We start from the raw sequence: 19,932 nt of genomic DNA on the forward strand, positions 1-19,932 counted from the left end.
TTTCTGTAGAGATGGGGTTTTCCCATGTTGCCCAGGCTGGCCCAGAACTCCTGGGCTCACATGATCTGCCCGCCTTGCCTCAGCCTCCCAAAGTGTTGGGATTACTGGTGTGAGCCAACACGCCCGGCTGATCAAATAGAAAAGAAAATATCAGAAAACATCAGACATAAAAATTAGCTGGGTGTGGTGGCACGCACCTGTAGTCCCAGTTACTAGGGAGGCTGAGGTGGGAGGATCGCTTGAGCCCAGGAGGTAGAGGGCAGTGAGCTGTGATCACACTGCTACACCCCAGCTTGGGAAATAGCGTGAGACTGCCTCGGAAAAAAAAAGGAAAACACTGGACATGGTAAAACTAAGCACAGATATACATAGAAACACACATCCTGGGTCATTATGAACAACATAGCTCTCAGCGGGATGTGTTTAAAATCACGTAAAGCGAGTACTTTCCACCTATGACCATGTACCCAGAGTCTCCCGGTGCTGCTTGATCATTCTCTATCTCAGCCACCTGCCTTTTGCCCGTGGCTCCATAAGGCTTTAACTTGCCCTTCATGGTCTTCTCAGAGCCTTCCCTCATCGGATGTTTCAGACCTTGTTTGTCCTTTGTGAATCCCCCACTGAACGCACGCCTGGCCTTCCGCTAGAGCCACAGGCATGGTACTCTCAGTCTTGGCTCCCTCAGGCCCCACCACCCACCATCCCTCCTCTAAAAATTAGTCCTCGCGCCTAGGTGTCAGCCTTTCAGTGTCGAGGCCTCTCCACTACCTCTGTGTGTCTTCAGCACATCGAAGCCTGCTACCCAGCTCCTTGTTTGACTTTGGACAAGAAGCGAAGGAAAGAAGAAAAAATAAATGCAGGTGCTATCTTATGGAGGTGGGGTTATGGATATTTGCTTTCATTTCTCAGTTTACTGTCATAATGTAAGGTATAGTACACTATAAACACAGATGCTAAGACTCTCATTTCTGATTTGAATCCGATCTAAGGGGAGAAGGCGCCTTGCAGAAGCTGGTTAACTCCAACCACCTGAGAGCCCCAGGCACGACAACAGGTAATAAACTGGAAGAAAAATGAGTAACTGCTTAATTTATAATTAAGCCCTTTTAGATAGCAGCCAACTTTATCTCATTTCTTTCTTAATACAAATAAATGACCCAGAGATACTTATTTCAAGTGCCTTAAAAAATCGTATACACTGGCGTTTATGCTTCACCATCACACTAAAACTGGGTCACTGTGACTTCTTTCTGCCCAACTCAATGTGTGTGCCTCCTTCCTCAACTTCCCTGACCTCTCTGGTTAGACTAAGGGCAAGAACCTCAGGTTCCGTTTTTCTAACTGTTCCAGAAAATGCAAAAGACACAGTTGTATTCTGTATAGAGGCTAATGGCATTGCCTGCATGACAGAAAGACTTGAGTTTGAATGCCAGTCCCATCAGTTACTAGCCATGTGACCTGGGCAAATTACCTTCCCTCTAAGTGTCGGTTTCTTCACTGTAAAATAGGATAGAGTACCTAAACTGGCTGCAGAGTGGGTCACACCTGTAATCTAGCAGTGTGGGAGGACTGAGCTCAGGAGGAATTCAAGACCAGCCTGGGCAACAGAGCAACACCTCATCTCTACTAAAAATAAAAAAGCTAGTTGGGAGGCTGAGGTGGGAGGATCACTTGAGCCTGGGAGGTTGAGGATGAGGTGAGCCATGATCACGCCACTGCATTCTAGCCTAGGCAGCAGAGCAAGACCTTGTCTCAAAAAGGTGTGTGGTGGCTCGTGCCTATAGTCACAGCATTTTGGGAGTCTGAGGAGGGAAGATCACTTGAGGCCAGGCATCCAAGACTAGCCTGGGCAACATAGTGAGACTCCATCTCTACAAAAATTTAAAAATTAGCTGGGCCTGATGGTGCATGCCTATAGTTCCAGCTGCTCAGGGAGCTGAGGTGAGAAGATTGCTTGACCTGGGTCATCGAGGCTGTGGGTGAGCTGTCATTGTGCCACTGCAGTCCAGTCTGGATAACAATGTGAGACTCTGTCTAAAAAAAGAAGAAACAACAGTACCTAAACCTCAGAGGGCTGTCTATTGTAGAGAACAACTGAGATCCAGCTGGACCTATCTTGAGAAGAGGGTATGTGGTGAGAGAAACACTCAGGAAACATTAACCATGCTACAACGTCCCAGAGCTGTTTCCTCTTCCCTTCAGGGGGCAGAACACTGATTTTGTTCCTGTGTCCGTTTTTCTCCCAGGTGAGTCAGGTAAATTCCATCTAGTGTAAGCCAGCATCATGACCCATTCCCCTTTCTAGCCATCAGCTTAGCTGCATGCATGTCACCCACTTCTGGCCAACGAGAAATAAGGTAGCTGATCAGGGAGCTCTGGAAAAGGTTTGCAAACTCTTAAAATGACACAGGGGTCACTCCTTCCTTCTGCTGGATGTTGTTGTGTATAGTGTCATGGCTGGAACTGGGATAGCCTCTTGTAATTAGGATTCCAATAAAGCAGCAAAATGATAGGATGTCTCCTCCCACACTGTGCCAGGGCTGGTCTGTATGACCCACAGAATATGACAGAAGTGATGCTGTGTCATGTTCAAGATCAGGTTATAGAAGACTCTGTGGCTCCTGTCTCAGGCGTGCTTGCTCTTGCGTGCTCTCTCTCATTCTGTCTCTCGCTCTCTCTCACAGGTCACTCTAGGTGACTCGTGACTCATGCCACATCGTGAGGAAAGCCCAGGGAGAGGCTCACGTGGCAAGAAACTGAGGCCTGAAGAGCTGAGTGAGCTTTCTTGGAAGCAGATCCCTGAGCCCCAGATGACAGCAGTCGAGGCCAACAACTGACTCCAACCTCATGAGACCCTGGGCCAGAACCACCCAGCAGAGCCACCTCCAGACTCCTGACATACAGAAGCAGCGAGGTGTAATACATGTTTAATTTTTTTAGCTGCTAAGTTTCGGTGCAATTGTTAAATAGCAATGGACAACCAATAAGTTCCCTTGTTTATAAGAACTAGATGAATGTTTTAAAAACATTTTGACAATGTCCCACGTAAATGTATTTTAAATTATGACTCAGTACACATATATGTGAAATGAAAATAAAAGTTTCAGCCAGATGTGGTGCCTCACACCTGTAATCCCAGCACTGTGGGAGGCCGAGGTGGGCGGATCGCTTGAGCCCAGGAGTTTGAAACCAGCCTGGGCAACATGGCAAAACTCCGTCTCTACAAAAAAAAAATTACAAAAAATTAGCTGGGCGTGATGGCACATGCCTGTATTCCCAGCTACGTGGGAGACCAAGGTAGGGAGGATGGCTTGAGGCTAGGAGGTTGAGGCTGCAGTGAGCTGAATTCGCACCACTGCACTCCAACCTGGGTGACAGCGTAGAAATCCTGTGTCAAAAAAAAAACAACAGATAAGTTTCAAAAATTGGTAGTTAAACTTACAGTGCATTCTGATATTTTCTTTTATTTTTCTTGAGACCAAGTCTTGCTCTGTACCCCAGGCGGTAGTGTAGTGGCTCATGGCGCGATTTCAGCTCACTGCAGCCTCAACCTCCTAGACTCAAGCAATCCTCCCACCTTGGTCTCCCAAGTAGCTGGGTTACAGGAGCCCATGACCACGCCCAGCTCTATTTTTAGTAGAGACAGGGTTTCACCATGTTGGCCAGGCTGATCGCAAACTCCTGACCTCAGGTGATCCCCTTGCCACGGCCTCCCAAAGTGCTGGGATTACAGGTGTGAGCCACTGTGCCTGGCTGCATTCGGATATTTTCTTGAAAAATAAGTTGATCTCATGACCCAGTAATGGGCTGCAACCATGAGTGTGGAAAAACACTGTACTGTATGATATCCAAAACTACTTCTATTGCTAACATCCTATATTACCCCAAAGTAGGCTGAGACAGAAGGAAAGCAGAGGACAAGTAACCTCTGGACTAAGTACCTACACCTGTATCTTCCCGGAGGCATAGTTACTCAGTATCAGGAAGGCCCCTTCCTCCTGCCCATGAAGTTTTTTTAAAAAGCTGCTTCTGAAACAACACAGGAGCTCATACCTACAGCATCGCTGATTTCCAGAGCAGCCAATAATTGCTTCGAGACCTTAATTACCATCTGCATATTTCCAAAAAGTCCCTCAAAATCAATGTTTGGTACCTGAGAAAAGGAAACAAAACATAAAGATGCACGGAAATGAGCTTAATGGCATTTCAATCATCTTAGGAACAGCTCTTCAAGAAGTGTAGAAAAATTGCTCAAGGTCACTTTCTTCACTCACTTTCACGAAGTTTCCAGACTAGAAATATCCAACATTATCTTTAGTGTCATCCTTTGTCCTTGATCCAACTATTCTCTGCCACCCCCACCAGCACTTTAGTAAAGTGATAATGGAAGCAATTTGGTCTACAAATGCACTGGGATACAAATTCCCAACTGCGACCAACATCCCGTAGCACTGCCTACCTGCTGCAGAAGTACTTGGCAGTGAATGCTCCAAGGGTGTAAACCCAAGCCCAGCCCAGCTGGTCAAGTTACAAGCAATAAGGACTATAAACCCTGGGACATTGTTACCCTTTTCTTACTACCTCCAGCATCGAGAAAAGTCCCTAGCCTACTCACATGTTTGTTAGTAAGCGTTTCCTGGATAAACTCTATATAAACAGGTACTAGGGTAATGTAACTGCTCACCGCCAGGCTTTGTTACATCATCACTCAGCCCTCCAGCAGGGCCACAATTCAGACTCCCTGTAACTGTGTTCAGGAGCCACAGAAACAGGAAGTGTCCTGGGAGTGACTGCAGTGTCTGGTAGGCTAACACTAGTCTTGACAAGTGAAAGGATGCTGAAGGCTTAGCTGATGACACACGTATATTGAGGCCCTTGATTAAGAGCAGCAGCACTCACAGTCACAGTTTCTATTTCAAATCCAATAAATCTGTGGTAAAAGCTCCTATATCCTAATGCTTCTGGCCTGGAGGACCATACTCAAGGTCAAACTAACTCTGTCTCCCAGTTCCCACCTGTGCCTGCTGCAGGGGTACCATGATCCGCTCAATACACATTTTCAGATCCCGAATGTAGTCTCTTTCTGTCTGAAGAAGTTCTTCTATGACCTTGGCTCTCTTCTCCAGCATCCTCTGCTCTGGATTTTCGGTGGACACAGACCCAGAAGGGGCCACCAGTGATGAAGACTGGGAGGAGAGGAGCGTCATTTCTAGAAGGGAAAAGAGAACTGGTTAGCAGCTCTGGGTGTAAAAGCAGCACCCTTCCACAGTTTGAGGCAAACAGAACCCATTCCTTGAGAACCAAAGGTCTCACTATTGTCAACCCTCAGGAAATCAGATCGCACATGTCAGTTGTAAACAGGGACAGCTGAAGTGCTTAGAAAGCCATAACTGCAGAGAGAACTCCAACCTGTGCAATACCATTTTGAGAATGTGTCCTGAAAAGAAGTAGCTAGCCCACTTTGAGTGAACAAAGCATGTTTACAAGCTCCTTGCAAAAGAGGTTAGAGGGGTCTGACCTTATAAAGACTTGCTTTCACTTAATCAGATATAAAACATGGTCCATGATCAAAGCACCAGAAATAACAAGCTGGAAGTTCAAAATACAGATGTAGCACATTAAACAGAATATTATGGGGAACACAGAACAATGCCAACTAAGGGTAAAATAAAAAATAAGAAATTATCCATCTGAGATCTGGATAATTACAGGACCTATCATTTTCCAGTCACTGTAATGGTAGGTCAACATTAGCATATAATGAAATAGGTAAAAAAATTGTTTAGATTTTCCCTATGAAAACCTTAACCAAAACTCACAAGCAGGTTTTCTTACCTCAAATGTCCTAGTAGATACAAACTTACTATAAACATGAAGCTTATCAATGGTATTTTCAAGTATAAGAATCTCTAAGAACTAAACTGCATTATTCTAAAAAACAAATATGTATCCTGTCATTAGCTTTTACAATTATCTGACTATTACTTAGATACATAGGATGAGAGAGTTATTTATAAACATGGAACAGCATTTGTTCATCTGAAATGAGCATTAAACACGGTAATAAGCAATGGAAAAGAACAGCAGTGAAACAATCAGCCTCTGCTTAGTCTATCAAATTCTTTATGATCCAATTAAACAACTACAAATTTGGTATGTAAATATACTAGTAAGTCTGAGTACAATTACAGGAATATTTTAACCCAGATTTAAGAAGCAAAAACACAAGTGTTCAAACTACTTATGGAAAGTCGGCCTTCACAGCAGATTTTATTCTCCAAAAAATTTTCCACACTGCTTTCTCTCAGAAGTTAGGAATTCTGGGACGGGTGCAGTGGCTCACGCCCATGATCCCAGCACTTTGGGAGGCCAAGGCTGGCGGATCACTTGAGGTCAGGAGTTCGAGACCAGCCTGGCCAATATGGCAAGCTCCCATCTCTACTAAAAATACAAAAATGCTAAGCATAGTGGCACACACCTGTGATCCCAGCTACTTGGGAGGCTGAGGCATGAGAATCACTTGAACCCAGGAGGCAGAGGTTGCAGCAACACGAGATAGTGCCATTATTGCACTCCAGACTGGGTGACAGAGAAAGACCCTGTCTCAAAAAAAAAAAGTAATTCCAGTGTTTCAGAATACAACCCAAATTCTGGTTTCTAGATGCCATTCTCCACTAAAAGGAGGCAGGGTTCTTTGGAGAAATGGCTAATTCCAGGGCTGGGGCAGAGAAGGTATAGCTGAGCCTGAAATGTGGCAGAAAGTGAAGAAGTACTCAACAACATGGTAGGGATAGGTCAAAGGGCACAGAGGCCAGCTTGAAGGGGCTCCCACTGGCCAATGTGGCACAATTTGAGTATAAATGAAAAAGCACAACAATGGATTATTCCACTGAATAAAATAAGAATCTGTAAGTTCATATTGATAAGCACATAAATAAATGGGGGAGAAGAGAAAGCTCCTTGTTGTGGTAGAATGTCAGCTGATAAATAAGAGAGGAAATAATGGAGTCAGCAAATCACCATTTTAGGCCAAGTGTGGTGGCTCATGCCTATAATCTCAGCACTTTGGGAGGCTGAGGTGGGTAGATCACTTGAGCTTGGAGTTCAAGACCAGCCTGGGCAACATGGTGAAACCTCATCTCTACAAAAAATACAAAAATCAGCAGGGCATGGACTAGCACACACCTATAGTCCCAGCTACTCAGGAGGCTGAGGTGGGAGGATGGCTTGAGCCTGGGTAGCAGAGGTTGCAGTAAGCTGAGATTATGCCACTGACTCCAGCCTGAGTAAAAACAAAAGTCCAGCCAGGTGCAGTGCTCACACACCTGTAATCCCCGCACTTTGGGAGGCTGAGGCGGACGGATCACCTGAGGTCAGAAGTTCGAGACCAGCCTGACCAACATGGTGAAACCCCATCTCTACTAAAAATACAAAAATTTGAGGCAGAGGTTGCAGTGAGCCGAGACTGCACCACTGCACTCCAGCCTGGGAGAACAGAGCAAGACTCCATCTCAAAAAAAAAAATCCATGTTCATACAAAATACACACTGAAGCTTACTAAGGGGCACAATATATGCAATGTACTCTTAGTTCATTAAAAAAAAAAACTGCATGTGGAGAGTGGGGATTGAGAGAATGAGATAAAAACAGCAAAATGTTAAATATGGGTGAATTTGTATAAAATGTATACAGGAGTTTCATTGTACTATTGCAATTTTCTGTATATTTGATATTATTCAAAATAAAACTTAAGACATAACAGAAAAAGCTTTCTTGAACTTTTTGGTAGAATGAAAGGCAAAACTTGAAGCATAACCCTCATTTCATCAGTGTTCGATTATGATTCTAAATTCATTGCGTTACATGTAAAATTTATTTCTAATAGCCTTGTTTTAAATTTTCTTTGTGATCTCAAAGCAACAGACTTTCAATCCCAAATATGGTTTCACTAGTGCCAAGTTGAGAATAGAAACTCATTTTAAATACAAGACTAAAAAGCTCTGGAGAGGGAGAACATTTACTGAATTCCTATCACATGCCAGGTACTTTACAGATTATATCCCTGAACTCATTTAATACTCACATCAGAATTTTTAAGTAGGTATTATTACTACCATTTAATAGGTAAGAAAATCCAGGCTTGGAGAGGCTGACAAACTTGTCTGAAGTTATATAGTGAGTGAGGAAATGGCAGTAGTGGATTTCGAACCTAAATATATTTAAATCCAAATCCTGTGCACTTAATCCTGCACCATTTGGTTTCCCTGGCCTGGAATCCCAATGAGAAAAGGTCAGGGGATTATTTGCTTCAAATCTTAAAAACTCCCTGGAAACCACTGTGTACTCTCCTGAGAATCAAAATTCTACTAATTATAGTAGTTGAAAACACAAAGTACCAGCAAGCACTTACTCATCAATCAGAAGCCAGCCAGCCTATGTATTAGATTTTTATTTCTTTAAAATGGAGAAAAACAATAACAATTCTTTTAAACTACCAGCATGCCTTCCCCCGCGCCCCCACCCCCCGAAAATGGGGTTTATAAACTCTTGAGCAGCCTTTAAAACCCCAAATATTTTGGTGTGATTAAAAACCCCTGTGGGATGTTTTCACTAAATTGCAGTTTCCTGGACACCATCCCCGGGATTCAGATTCAGCAAATCTGGGTGGGACCGGGGTATCCGCAATTTTAATAAAACTCTAGGTGTTTCTTTCCCTCCTCTTTCTCTTCCTCTCTCTTTAAAGGAGGGGGCTGTTACCCAGACTGGTTTCAAACTCCTGGGGCTCTCAAGAGATCCTCCCACCTCAGCCTCCCAAGTAGCTGGGACTACAGGCATGTGTCACTGCTCCTGGCAACCCAAGGTATTTCTGAAGACACAGGTGACCTTCAGGTGCCGCAAACATTTATTAACACTCAAAGAGAGTTTTCAAAGATTAAGTCAAATTTTAAAGTCTGGCTTGAAATGACTGTAAGTATAAAAACTTTTTCCTTTATGCCACATATATTCTAATAAAAATATCTGCTCTAAAATTTTAGTGTCTGGGCCACGCGTGGTGGCTCATGCCTGTAATCCTAGCGCTTTGGGAATCTGAGGTGGGAGGACTGCTGGAACCCAGGAGTTCAAGACCAGCCTGGGCAATATAGTGAGACACCCATTTCTAAAAAAATTAAATTTTTAGTATCCCGGACAACAAAGCGGGAGAAGGCGGCCTTCACCCTCAGCCAACTGTGGTGGAAAAAGCAGCTTTGAATCTTGCACTTCCCCACTATGTAGCTGGGGAGCCCTGGAAATGTCCACTTTTATCTCCTGGCCTCAATTTCCCAATCTATAAAATGAGGATAATAATACTTGCTTTGCAGAGTAGTTGAGGGAGTTAAACAAGGTAATAACGCAACAAACATTAGTCCTTTTCCCACAATGGGCCCGAATATGCCGTCTGCACCTGATAGATGGTAAATGCACTTGGTAAAACGTACCAAGCAGAGAAGTGCCCTGTGCAGACGAGCTCTTATTTTCTTCCTAGGATAGCCCTGCAGGTGTTAAAGGAGCTGGGACTGTTGCACAAATTTACTTCCTGTGATAAAACAATTAGTTGTGGGGTTCCTTCAGTGATTGTGGCTTACCCCCCACCCCAAGTCCTGATTCCATTCCTTCTCAAGACACCCCCAACCATTTCTGGTTAGTACATTATCCCCAGGCTCACTTCCTAAAGCTCGAAGGGAGTCATTAGCCCATGGCTTCCCACAACTCCATCACACACACTTCAGAGTTAAAGAGCAGAGCCATGCACCCTTCTCTTGCCTCAGAAAGCTGGCTCTATCTCTAATGGGGAAAATTTTGAGCTCCCGGCCAGATCCCAGGTGCCCTTGAGCGGGGACGAAGAGGCTGCCTGTTCCACTTCCTTCTGTGCTCGCTCCCACACCCCAGGACCTACCTGCAGTGCCCAGAGTTGGCTGTGTGTGGAGGTGTGGGCCTGAGGGTAAGCAGGCAGGGCAGAATCTTCCCAGAGCTCTGGAATGCTCCACAACCCCCTAAACTCCTTTGAATAGGGTCGGCATTTCCCCCCAGGCTTCCCACATTTACATATGAATCGCGCAAGTCACCCGGGCTATCAAGCAGGGCTCGTCCTAAAGGATGGAGCTGGAACCCTAAGCGTACTGGACTGAGAAGTGCACCAGCGGGCCCAGCAGTACCTGGATCAACACCTTCCTTTCTATTTGGTGTCCTTTCCTAGTCCTAAAACCCTTGAAATTCCACCACTGGAGTTTGAATCTAAGATTATTATCTCTTCCTTTTCTACCCCACGCTAAGCCTTTTTGTTGTTGCTTTGCGTGGGAAATGGGCAATGCCCTTTTGAGGAAAGAATTCCAAAGGCCCAGCCATCTCTTGTGATGAGAGACAAAACTGTAAAGTGGGCAGCAGTTGCCTGTTTAGTCTGCCCCTGGGCCTCTTTCTGCAGTCTTTCACCCAGAGCTTAGCCAAGGGACCCCAAACCTCCCCCTCCTTTAGACAATGAACCCTAAAGCCATCACAGAGCAGATTTCAGCTGGGTGGTCCCAGGACAGCAAGAACAGGGATGGCAGGAGTGATTCACAGGAACTGGGAGTCCCGCTCACATCTTCCAAACATTTACACTTAAATGAACCAGGGAGAAGAAAGGCACACAACAATATGCCACAATTTTTTAAGAAAATGCACAATTTGTAAGAAAATGGAGAACAGGGAAAAGAGACGAAAGAAAGGAAAATCTGCAAAAACCCATACATATTTCTATATAAACATATAGGCTGGGTGCGGTGGCTCACGTGAGGCCTGTAATCCCAGCACCTTGGGAGGCCGAGATGGGCGGATCACCTGAGGTCAGGAGTTTAAGACCAGCCTGGTCAACATGGTGAAACCCCATCTCTACTAATAATACAAAAAAATTAGCCTGGTGTGGCGACACACACTTGTAATGCCAGCTACTTGGGAGGCTGAGGCAGGAAAATTGCTTGAACCCAGGAGGTAGAGGCTGCAGTGAGCCGAGATCGCGCCATTGCACTCCAGCCTAGGCAACAAGTGTGAAACTCTGTCTCAAAAAAAAAAAAAATATATATATATATATATATACACACACACACATATATATACATATATATACATATATACATATATACACATATATATACACACATATACATATATACACCCATATATACATATATACATATATACATATATATATATAAAAAATTATGTTAGTGTACAGAGAAAGGTCTGGAAGGAAAACACAACGAAATTCATCCCAGAGTTTGTCTCAGGAAAGGACCTAGGATTTGGGGTAGAAGTTGAGATCAATGGGAACTCAAGCTTAACCGATACTTTTTAACCTCACAGGAACAAAATAATTAAAAAAAAAAAAAGTCATACTGGCTGAGCACAGTGGCTCATGACTGTAATTCCAGCATTTTGGGAGACAGAGGCAGGAGGATCACTTGAAACCAGGAGTTCGAGACCAGCCTGGGCAACACAGTGAGACCCTCAGTCTCTACAAAACAACAAACAGACAAAATTAGCTGGGCGTGGTAGCATGTGCCTGTAGTCCCAGCTACTCCGAAGGCTGAAGTGGGAGGATCACCTGAGCCTGCGAGGTTGAGGTTGCAGTGAGCTGTGATAGCTCCACTGCACACCAGCCTGGACAACAAGAGTGAGACCCTGTGTCAAAAAGGAAAGAAAACAAATATTTATATGGCACTAGGTGTGTCACGCACTGTTCTAGGTATTTTACAAATGTTAATTTAGCTTCATAACACCCTATTATTGGCCCCATTTTACTGATGAGGAAAGGAGAAAAATTAAGTAACTGCCCCAGTAAGTAGAAGAGCTGAGATCTGAACCTACCTTGGCTCCAGAGACTATGCTCTTGACCAATAGCTATTCTGTCTCCAGTTTTTTCCCAGGCAGGCAAACCATATGCATTCTAACCTGGAATTCCACTTTTGGGTTTTGGTAGCCATCTGGTAGCTAATAACAAAGTGGTGCAATTCTAGAGCACAATTTAACCTGATATTTAGAGCCATAGTTTGCCCACAATAAGACTGTGAACAATGATACATTTAAGTATATTTGCACATATTAATATGATTGCATTTATAAAACGTCACCCAATATAACATCAATTATAAATCCCTTAGACAGGCTGGGCACAGTGGCTCATGCTTGTAATCCTAGCACTTTGGGAAGCCAAGGCAGGCGGATCACCTGAGGTGAGGAGTTCGAGACCAGCCTGGCCAAATGGTGAAACTCTGTCTCTACTAATATTACAAAAATTAGTTGGGCGTGGTGGCGTGTGCCTGTAATCCCAGCTACCCAGGAGGCTGAGGCAGGAGAATCGCTGGAACCTGGGAGGCAGAGGCTGCGCCTCCAGCCTGGATGACAGAGCGAGACTCTGTCTCAAAATAAAAAAATAAATAAGTAAATCCCTCAGACAGAATCTAACCTAGTTGTGTCATACACAGCAAATATGCAACAGTATTCCAGGTAATTTATGGCAGAAATTATGTGAAATGAAGGGAAAGGCCAATTTTACCAAGTCCTTTCATTTTAAAAGTTAAAATCAAGGGCAAAGAGGGATAGGGGAGTAAATTAAAACTTTAATACTTTTTCTACTTAAAAAAAAAAAAATCAAACCTCAATACTTTATATACTTTAAAAAAAATCAAACCTTATATAGCCCAGAAGCCCACTTTTAGGAATTTATTCTACTAAATAATTGGATAAGGGCACAAATATGTTCATACAGGGATGGTCAATGTTTTAAAAAGCTTAGAAGCAACCTAAACAGAAAGAACTAAAATTTCCTCAAAAGGGTCTGGGTAGAGAGCAGTGGAGTGTGCCTGTAGTCCCAGCTACTCAGGAGGCTGAGGCAGAAGAATTGCTTAAATCCAGGAGGCGGAGGCTGCAGTGCGCGAGATCACACCACTGTACTCCAGCTTGGCAACAGAGTGAGACTCTGTCTCAATAAAAAGGCAAAAAAGCAAAAGGGCCCAGGTAAATAAACTATGGCATGTCGATATAATAAAATACTCTTATAAGGCCGGGCGCAGTGGCTCACACCTGTAATTCCAGAACTTTGGGAGGCCAAGGCAGTGGATCACCCGAGGTCAGGAGTTCAAGACCAGCCTGGCTAACATGGCGAAAACCCGTCTCTACTAAAAATACAAAAATTAGTTGGTTGTGGTGGCACGCACCTATAATCTCAGCTACTCCGGAGGCTGAGACAGGAGAATCACCTGAACCTCGGAGATGGAGGTTGCAGTGAGCTGAGATTGTGCCAATGTACTCCAGCCTGGGTGACATCTAACATGAATTGCTGAAAAAAGTTTATGAAAGAATTGTAGTTTTGTTAAAAAGGGAAAAATATTTTAAATGCACATATTTGAAAAAAGTGTTAAAGGTGACAGAAACGGAGTTTTTTCTTTCTTTTCACTTATTCCCATTTCTAGTATTTTTATGATGAATATATAATATTGCTATGACAAAGAATAGTAAAGTAGAAAAAAGAACATTTGCTGTAAAACGAGAATGTTCTAACAGTCAGCCCCCAATTACTGTTAGTCCATTTCAAACGTTCTTCACCTTTTAATAATCTGAGGTTTCTTTCCTGACCTATCAATCTCTTTAAATGGATGACGAAAACAGGGGCTGGGCGCGGTGGCTCATGCCTGCAATCCCAGCACTTTGGGAGGCCGAGGCGGATGGATCACGAGGTCAGGAGTTCAAGACCAGCCTGGCCAACATGGTGAAACCCCGTCTCTAAAAAAAAATACAAAAATTAGCTGGGCGCAGGGGTCCCCACCTGTAGTGTAGTCCCAGCTACTCGGGAGGCTGAGGCAGGAGAATTCCTTAAACCTGGGAAGCAGAGGTTGCAGTGAGCCAAGATCGCGCCACTGCGCTCCAGCCTGAGCGACGAAGTAAGACTCTGTCTCAAAAAAAAAAAAAAAAAAAAGAAAGAAAAAAAGAAAAGAAAGGAAAACATTGTTGAAATAATATGCAAAAAAGAAAGCAAAAACACAACTGCCTGCCTAGCAATGCATCTAGAAGCAGTCTTTCTGCAGCAAACCCTGAGAGGAGGCAATTTGTCTGTACACGTGCTCATCTCCTCCCCAGCCCTGCCTGGAGGAATCACAAACCCTGGTTTTCCGTGTTACCACAACACTCTGGCCAGCCCACCCAACCCCCACTGCTTTTCCTCTAGCACCTACTTTACTTCTATTTGGAGAAATTTTATCCTGCTCTGTGTAAAACTTCCAGAGCTGCAGGGCTCATAGCAGACTTCCTGGATCACCAGACTTCAGAGGTAAATCTATCACAGTTAGGTCCTAAATCTCAACAGCAAGAGGAAAAACGTTCCTGGTGGCTTTTGCTCTGTAATGCCGGTCTATTTTGACAAGTTAGCCTGAAGTAAAATCCCTGCTGGGAGAAATTCCAACCCGGAGACCTAGCTCAAAGCCTCCCTTTCCCCTTTTCATATCCAGGTCCCAATCTAGGCAAACAGGACAACAAATGAGGATCAAGTGCCCAAATTACAGGAGTCTGCAACTTCTTTTTTTTTTTTTTGAAAAGGAGTCTCACTGTCGCCCAGGCTAGAGTGCAGTGACACAATCTGGGCTCACTGCAACCACCACCTCCCAGGTTCAAACAATTCTCCTGCCTTAACCTCCCGAGTAGCTGGGATTACAGGCACCCGCCACCACACCCAGCTAATTTTTGTTCTTTTAGTAGAGACAAGGATTCACCATGGTCGCAGCTTATCATGCTGCAGGATAGTGAGTTTAATACTAGAAGTAACTCAAACACCATTTCTGAACACTCACCAAATACACATAAATCCTAGTGTGGTATGCTGATGAGCTTAAAACTGTGGAATTATTATTTTTTAATCTTTAGGCAGCATAAGTAAAATAATCAACAGGGCAAAGATAATTTTTGTAAAATAATTACAGTTGTCACTGTTTAATAAGCAAATTTTTATAATGTCAGTCAATAAAACTTTACCTGAAAATTTTCTACACACATACACACACAATCCGATGTTCTATTTTACCAAGGCTCTTGAGGCAAGGTAATACTGCTCACGTTTTACAAATGGGGAAACAGGCAAAGAGGAATAAAATAACTTGTTTAAAACCAAACAGCTCATAAAGCAGCATATTCAAAACTGCCCTCCCAAGCCAGTGCTCTCCATTAAATGTCAAGGCCCGTTCTGGATTTTGTATCTTATCCATAAAAGCACGGCCATTTCCTGCATTATATTTCCATTAACACTACAGTGATGGTTCAAAATTTGCTCAACCGCATACCCCTCTGGCTATTTTTCTATCCCACTCTATAAAATCACTTTCTTCAGTTTATATTAATTAGGCAGTTTACTTTTATTCCTTCCACTTGCTCTCATAACATTTTATATTTTTACAACTATCCCACCTCCCCCCCTAAAAATCAGTTGATTTAAATTAAAATCGTTTAAAATTTTAATTATAGGCTGGGTGCTGTGACTCACGACTGTAATCCCAGCACTTTGGGAGGCCAAGGCAGGTTGATCACCTGAGGTAAGGAGTTTGAGACCAGCCTGGCCAACATGGTAAAACCCCGTCTTTACTAAAAATACAAGAATTAGCCGGGTGTGGTGGCGCGCGCCACCAGCTACTTGGGAGGCTGAGGTAGGAGAATCGCTTGAACCCGGGAAGCGGAGGCTACAGTGAGCCAAGATGGTGCCACGGCACTACAGCTTGGGCGACAGAGAGAGACTCCATCTGGGAGCTGGGGCAAGGATATGGAAAGCTGAAATGTCCTCTAAAGCATTCTGTAGTTTCAGTCAAGTCGTTTCATCTGTTGGAACTTCAGGAATAGCAAAATAAGTGGAGTTAAACTAAATGGTCTTTAAAGTTAGTTCCATTTGAGTGAATGAATCTAGTCTAACAGGCAAGATATAAATTCATGAAACAAAAGAATAAGACAAAATAGAATAAACTTAGGTAGTAAGTGTTTAGGTTTTATTTATTTAAAAGGGTGAACCTAAGCTCTCAAAATAAGGATTACTATATTTCCTTTTTTTTTTTTTTTTTGAGACAGAGTTTTGCTCTTATTGCCCAGGCTGGAGTGCAATGGTGCGATCTTGCCTCACCGCAACCTCCGCCTCCTGGGTTCAAGCGATTCTCCTGCCTCAGCCTCCCGAGTAGCTGGGATTACAGGCACGTGCCAATACGCCTGGCTAATTTTGTATTTTTAGTAGAGAGGGGGTTTCTCCATGTTGGTCACAGTGGCCTCGAACTCCCAACCTCAGGTGATCCACTTGCCTTGGCCTCCCAAAGTGCTGGGATTACAGGTGTGAGCCACTGCGCCCGGACCTATATTTCCAATATTTTGATGGTAAAATTTGATTAAACCTAGGATATGGGTGGGGTAAAGTCACTTCCTTCCCCTATCTCTTCCCGGGCTTCAACTTTTGGGGATATATGTGGAGCTGCTCCTAGATCTTGGGAGAGCAGCAGGTGTGGTGAATAAAGCACTCAGACAATAATTCAGAAGGCCTCACCCTGCCTCCCTCCTACCTGTGTGGCCTTGGACATGTTATACAACCTTTCTGGGCCATTGCTTCTGTGTGTGTAACAAAGGGGTTGGGCCTGTTTGTCACTTTCAGCTCTGAACTCTGACGTGACTTCTCAGTCTTTTTTGTATTGTTTTTGAGACAGAGTCTCACTGTTGCCCAGGCTAGAATGCAGCGGCACACTCAAAGCTCACTGCAGCCTCAACCTCCTGGGCTCAATCAATCCTCCCAAGTAGCTGGAACCACAGGCACAAGTCACCACGCCCAGTTATTTTTTTAATCTTTTGTAGAGATGGGGGTCTCACTATGTTGCTCAGGCTGGGCTCCAACTCATGAGCTCAAGGAATCTTCCTGCTTCAGCCTCCCAAAGTGCTAGGATTACAGGTGTGAGCCACCGTGCCCAGCCGACTTCCCACTCTTTTACTTCATTTACTCCTCTCAGTTGGGTATGAGCACACTAACCTCTAACCAGTTCTGCAAGGAACATCACTTACTATGGGAGGCCTCTTTCTAATCATCCAGTTAGTCATTTCCTCTCAGTGAGCCCAGAGAACTGGGCACCTGCCACTATTATGAAACATGTAACAACAAAGTTTAATGGTCTGTTTCCTTATTATTCCTTGAACAAGACAAGCCTAGCTTGTCTCTGGGCCTTTTCCATCCTTTCTGCTCACCTACTGTCTTTTAAAGCTCAAGTCCCAGCTTCTCCATGACACTTTCTCTAGTCCTTGGATTGCTCTTTCCTCGAAATTCACCTCTTCGGCAACAGGTAATAACCCTTGCTATTTAACTTCTGATATACACATTCTGGGACCCAAAGTAGAATATTTATTGAGCATCTATTATATGCCAAGTACTATGTTAGATTCTGGAAACACCATCTTCATCCACTGCTATCATGGAGCTTAGACTCTACTGGACTGACCTGTGTACTCTGTATGCACTCAACCTGCAGTACTTAGCACAGCAACTGGCATTTAACAAATGGCAGCAATTGAGACCAGGCATGGTGGCCCATGCCTGTAGTCTCAGCACTTTGGGAAGCCGAGGCAGGTGGATCACTTGAGGCCAGGAGATTGAGATCAGCCTGGCCAACATGACAAAACTCTGTCTCTACTGGAAAAAAAAAAAAAAAAATACAAAAACGTAGCTGGGTGTGATGGTACATGCCTATAGTCCCAGCTACTCAGGTGGCTGAAGCATGAGAATCGCTTGAACCTGGGAGGTGGGGGCTGCAGTGAGCCAAGATCATGCCACACTGCACTCCAGCCTGGGCAACAGAGCGAGATTCCATCTAAAAAAAAAAAAAAGCAGCAACTAGTATTACTTAGCAGAGTGCCCTAAGCATCACTCTGCTATGACTGTGATGTTTTGGATTCAATGAAATGCAATATATTTCACTGATTTGTTTTCTTTCAGTTTATGATGAGAAGAAAGGAGTGTCTTGACACTGTGGAACCAGGTCTGCTGTGCAGCTATGAATACAAACATGGATCTTCCTCCCAAATATGACTACTAGCACTGTCACACCCCTGTAGCCTGTTGGCCTGGTATTTATGTACAGCCACGGGCACTTCCTGGTTTCTCAGGAAATATCAAATTGGAAAACTGTGGTATCAGGGCGAGTGAGTCAGAGATCTGAGGTCCCACCTGAGCATGCCATGATATTGCAAGTTAGTTGCTTTGATTCACTCCCCCTTCCCACTGTACCCCTTAACATCCTCAGGTCCATATGAAAAAGATACCCTAGAAGAGTACATCTTCCCATCCTAACTCAATATCTTGCTTTTCCTTGATATCTCTCGCTTTTACAGAGGCCGGGGTCTCCCCAGACCAACATTCCTTCATTGTTGATGGAACGTTATGTAAAAATAATATAGGTAATGGCTTGGGAAGAAAACACATAACCCACCTGCTGCTGTTTTGTTTTTTTTTTTTTCTTAAAAAAAAAAAAGGTCTCACTCTCTTGCCCAGGCTGGAGTGCAGTCGTGCAATCATAGCTCACTGCAGCCTCAACTTCCCGGGCTCAAGCAATCTTAACCACCTCAGCCTCGTGAACTGCTGGGACCACAGGCACGCACCACCATACCCTGCTAATTTTGTTTGTCTAGCTTCTTGAGAATACAACTCATGATCCCAGGAAGCAAGGCTGGATGAGAGTTGGCCAAATTGGAGCATTCCAATCTTGGAAGAGGAGTGCCTAATTTACTCAAAAGCTTCAGTTATCTCCCAACTCTTGAAGAACTATGGCCCTGCATTCATTTCCTCTTGCCTCCACATATTTATTTTTTCCCTCTCCTTTGCCTCCTAACTACCCCATTTATCTTCAGACATTTTTTCCTTTTCTTTTTCTTGACACTTTGAGGATCTTGTTGCATACCAAATAGCTTCAGACATTGACATCTCCTGTAATCCCAGCACTTTGGGAGGCCGAGTCGGGCAGATCACCTGAGGTCAGGAGTTCAGCATCAGCCTGGCCAACTTGGTAAAACCCTGTCTCTACTAAAAATACAAAAATTAGGGCCAGGTGCAGTGGCTCACACCTGTAATCCCAGCACTTTGGGAGGCCGAGGTGGGCGGATCACGAGGTCAGGAGTTCGAGTCCAGCCTAGACAACATGGTGAAATACCGTCTCTACTAAAAATATAAAAATTAACCAGGTGTGGTGGCACATGCCTGTAATCCCAGCTACTCGGGAGGCTGAGGCAGAATAACTTGAACACCAGAGTCGGAGGCTGTAGTGCGCTGAGATCACACCACTGCACTGCAGCCTGGTCAAAAGAGTGAGAGTCCGTCTCCAAAAAAATAATAATAATAATAAAATTCTGATTTCCTCCTGACCTCCTCCAATATTCTTGCCCCATCTCTCTTACTGCCTCCCTCCTCCTGCACTGTAACTGTGGGCATCTCTGAGGCTCAGTCCTCAGGCACCTGCTCCTCTCCCCAGCTGTCCCTTCCCTCTGTACCTGAGCTGTATCTCAGTGATACAGCTACGGAGGTGGCTCACCTCCATACAGGCCCAGCTCTGATTTATTCCTTGAGCTCCAATCCAAACTCCTACTGGCGTCTAAGATTTCAGTACTCTAGTTCTTTCCTCCACTGTGTTCCTCACCACCTTCCCCACGTCTTTGTCACCACAACCCTGTGTCTTTCTCATAGTTTCCCCAACCAGAACTGTTCTCCTTGCTTCTCTCTGCCTATCCCAACTCCATTATTTCTTTAAGTTTCAGCCAAGTTCAAACATTTCCCTACAGTCTTTTCTAATAGCTCAAGCAAAAACTGGTCTTTCGGCTGGGCGTGGTGGCTCACGCCTGTAATCCCAGCACTTTGGGGGGCTGAGGTGG

At 44.2% G+C, this 19,932-nt stretch overlaps 1 protein-coding gene across 7 annotated transcripts in view; it reads right to left on the reverse strand.

The window, feature by feature from the left end:
• DNMBP (dynamin binding protein) overlaps positions 1 to 19,932 on the reverse strand; it is a 135,469-nt gene that overhangs the window by 30,426 nt on the left and 85,111 nt on the right. For 6 of the 7 annotated variants that reach the window (XM_063670143.1, XM_063670142.1, XM_054435548.2 and 3 more), the window contains 2 exons: positions 5,016 to 5,209; positions 4,054 to 4,153 (listed from right to left, as the gene is read on the reverse strand). In XM_063670143.1, coding sequence (XP_063526213.1) covers positions 4,054 to 4,153; positions 5,016 to 5,209 — 294 coding nt within the window. Of the gene's footprint in view, positions 1 to 4,053; positions 4,154 to 5,015; positions 5,210 to 9,934; positions 10,089 to 19,932 lie in introns of those variants that run through there. The other variant, XM_063670144.1, reaches the window with a different exon arrangement.

This window comes from Pongo pygmaeus, chromosome 8 (assembly GCF_028885625.2).
Source record: "Pongo pygmaeus isolate AG05252 chromosome 8, NHGRI_mPonPyg2-v2.0_pri, whole genome shotgun sequence".
Classification (NCBI taxonomy): domain Eukaryota; kingdom Metazoa; phylum Chordata; class Mammalia; order Primates; family Hominidae; genus Pongo; species Pongo pygmaeus.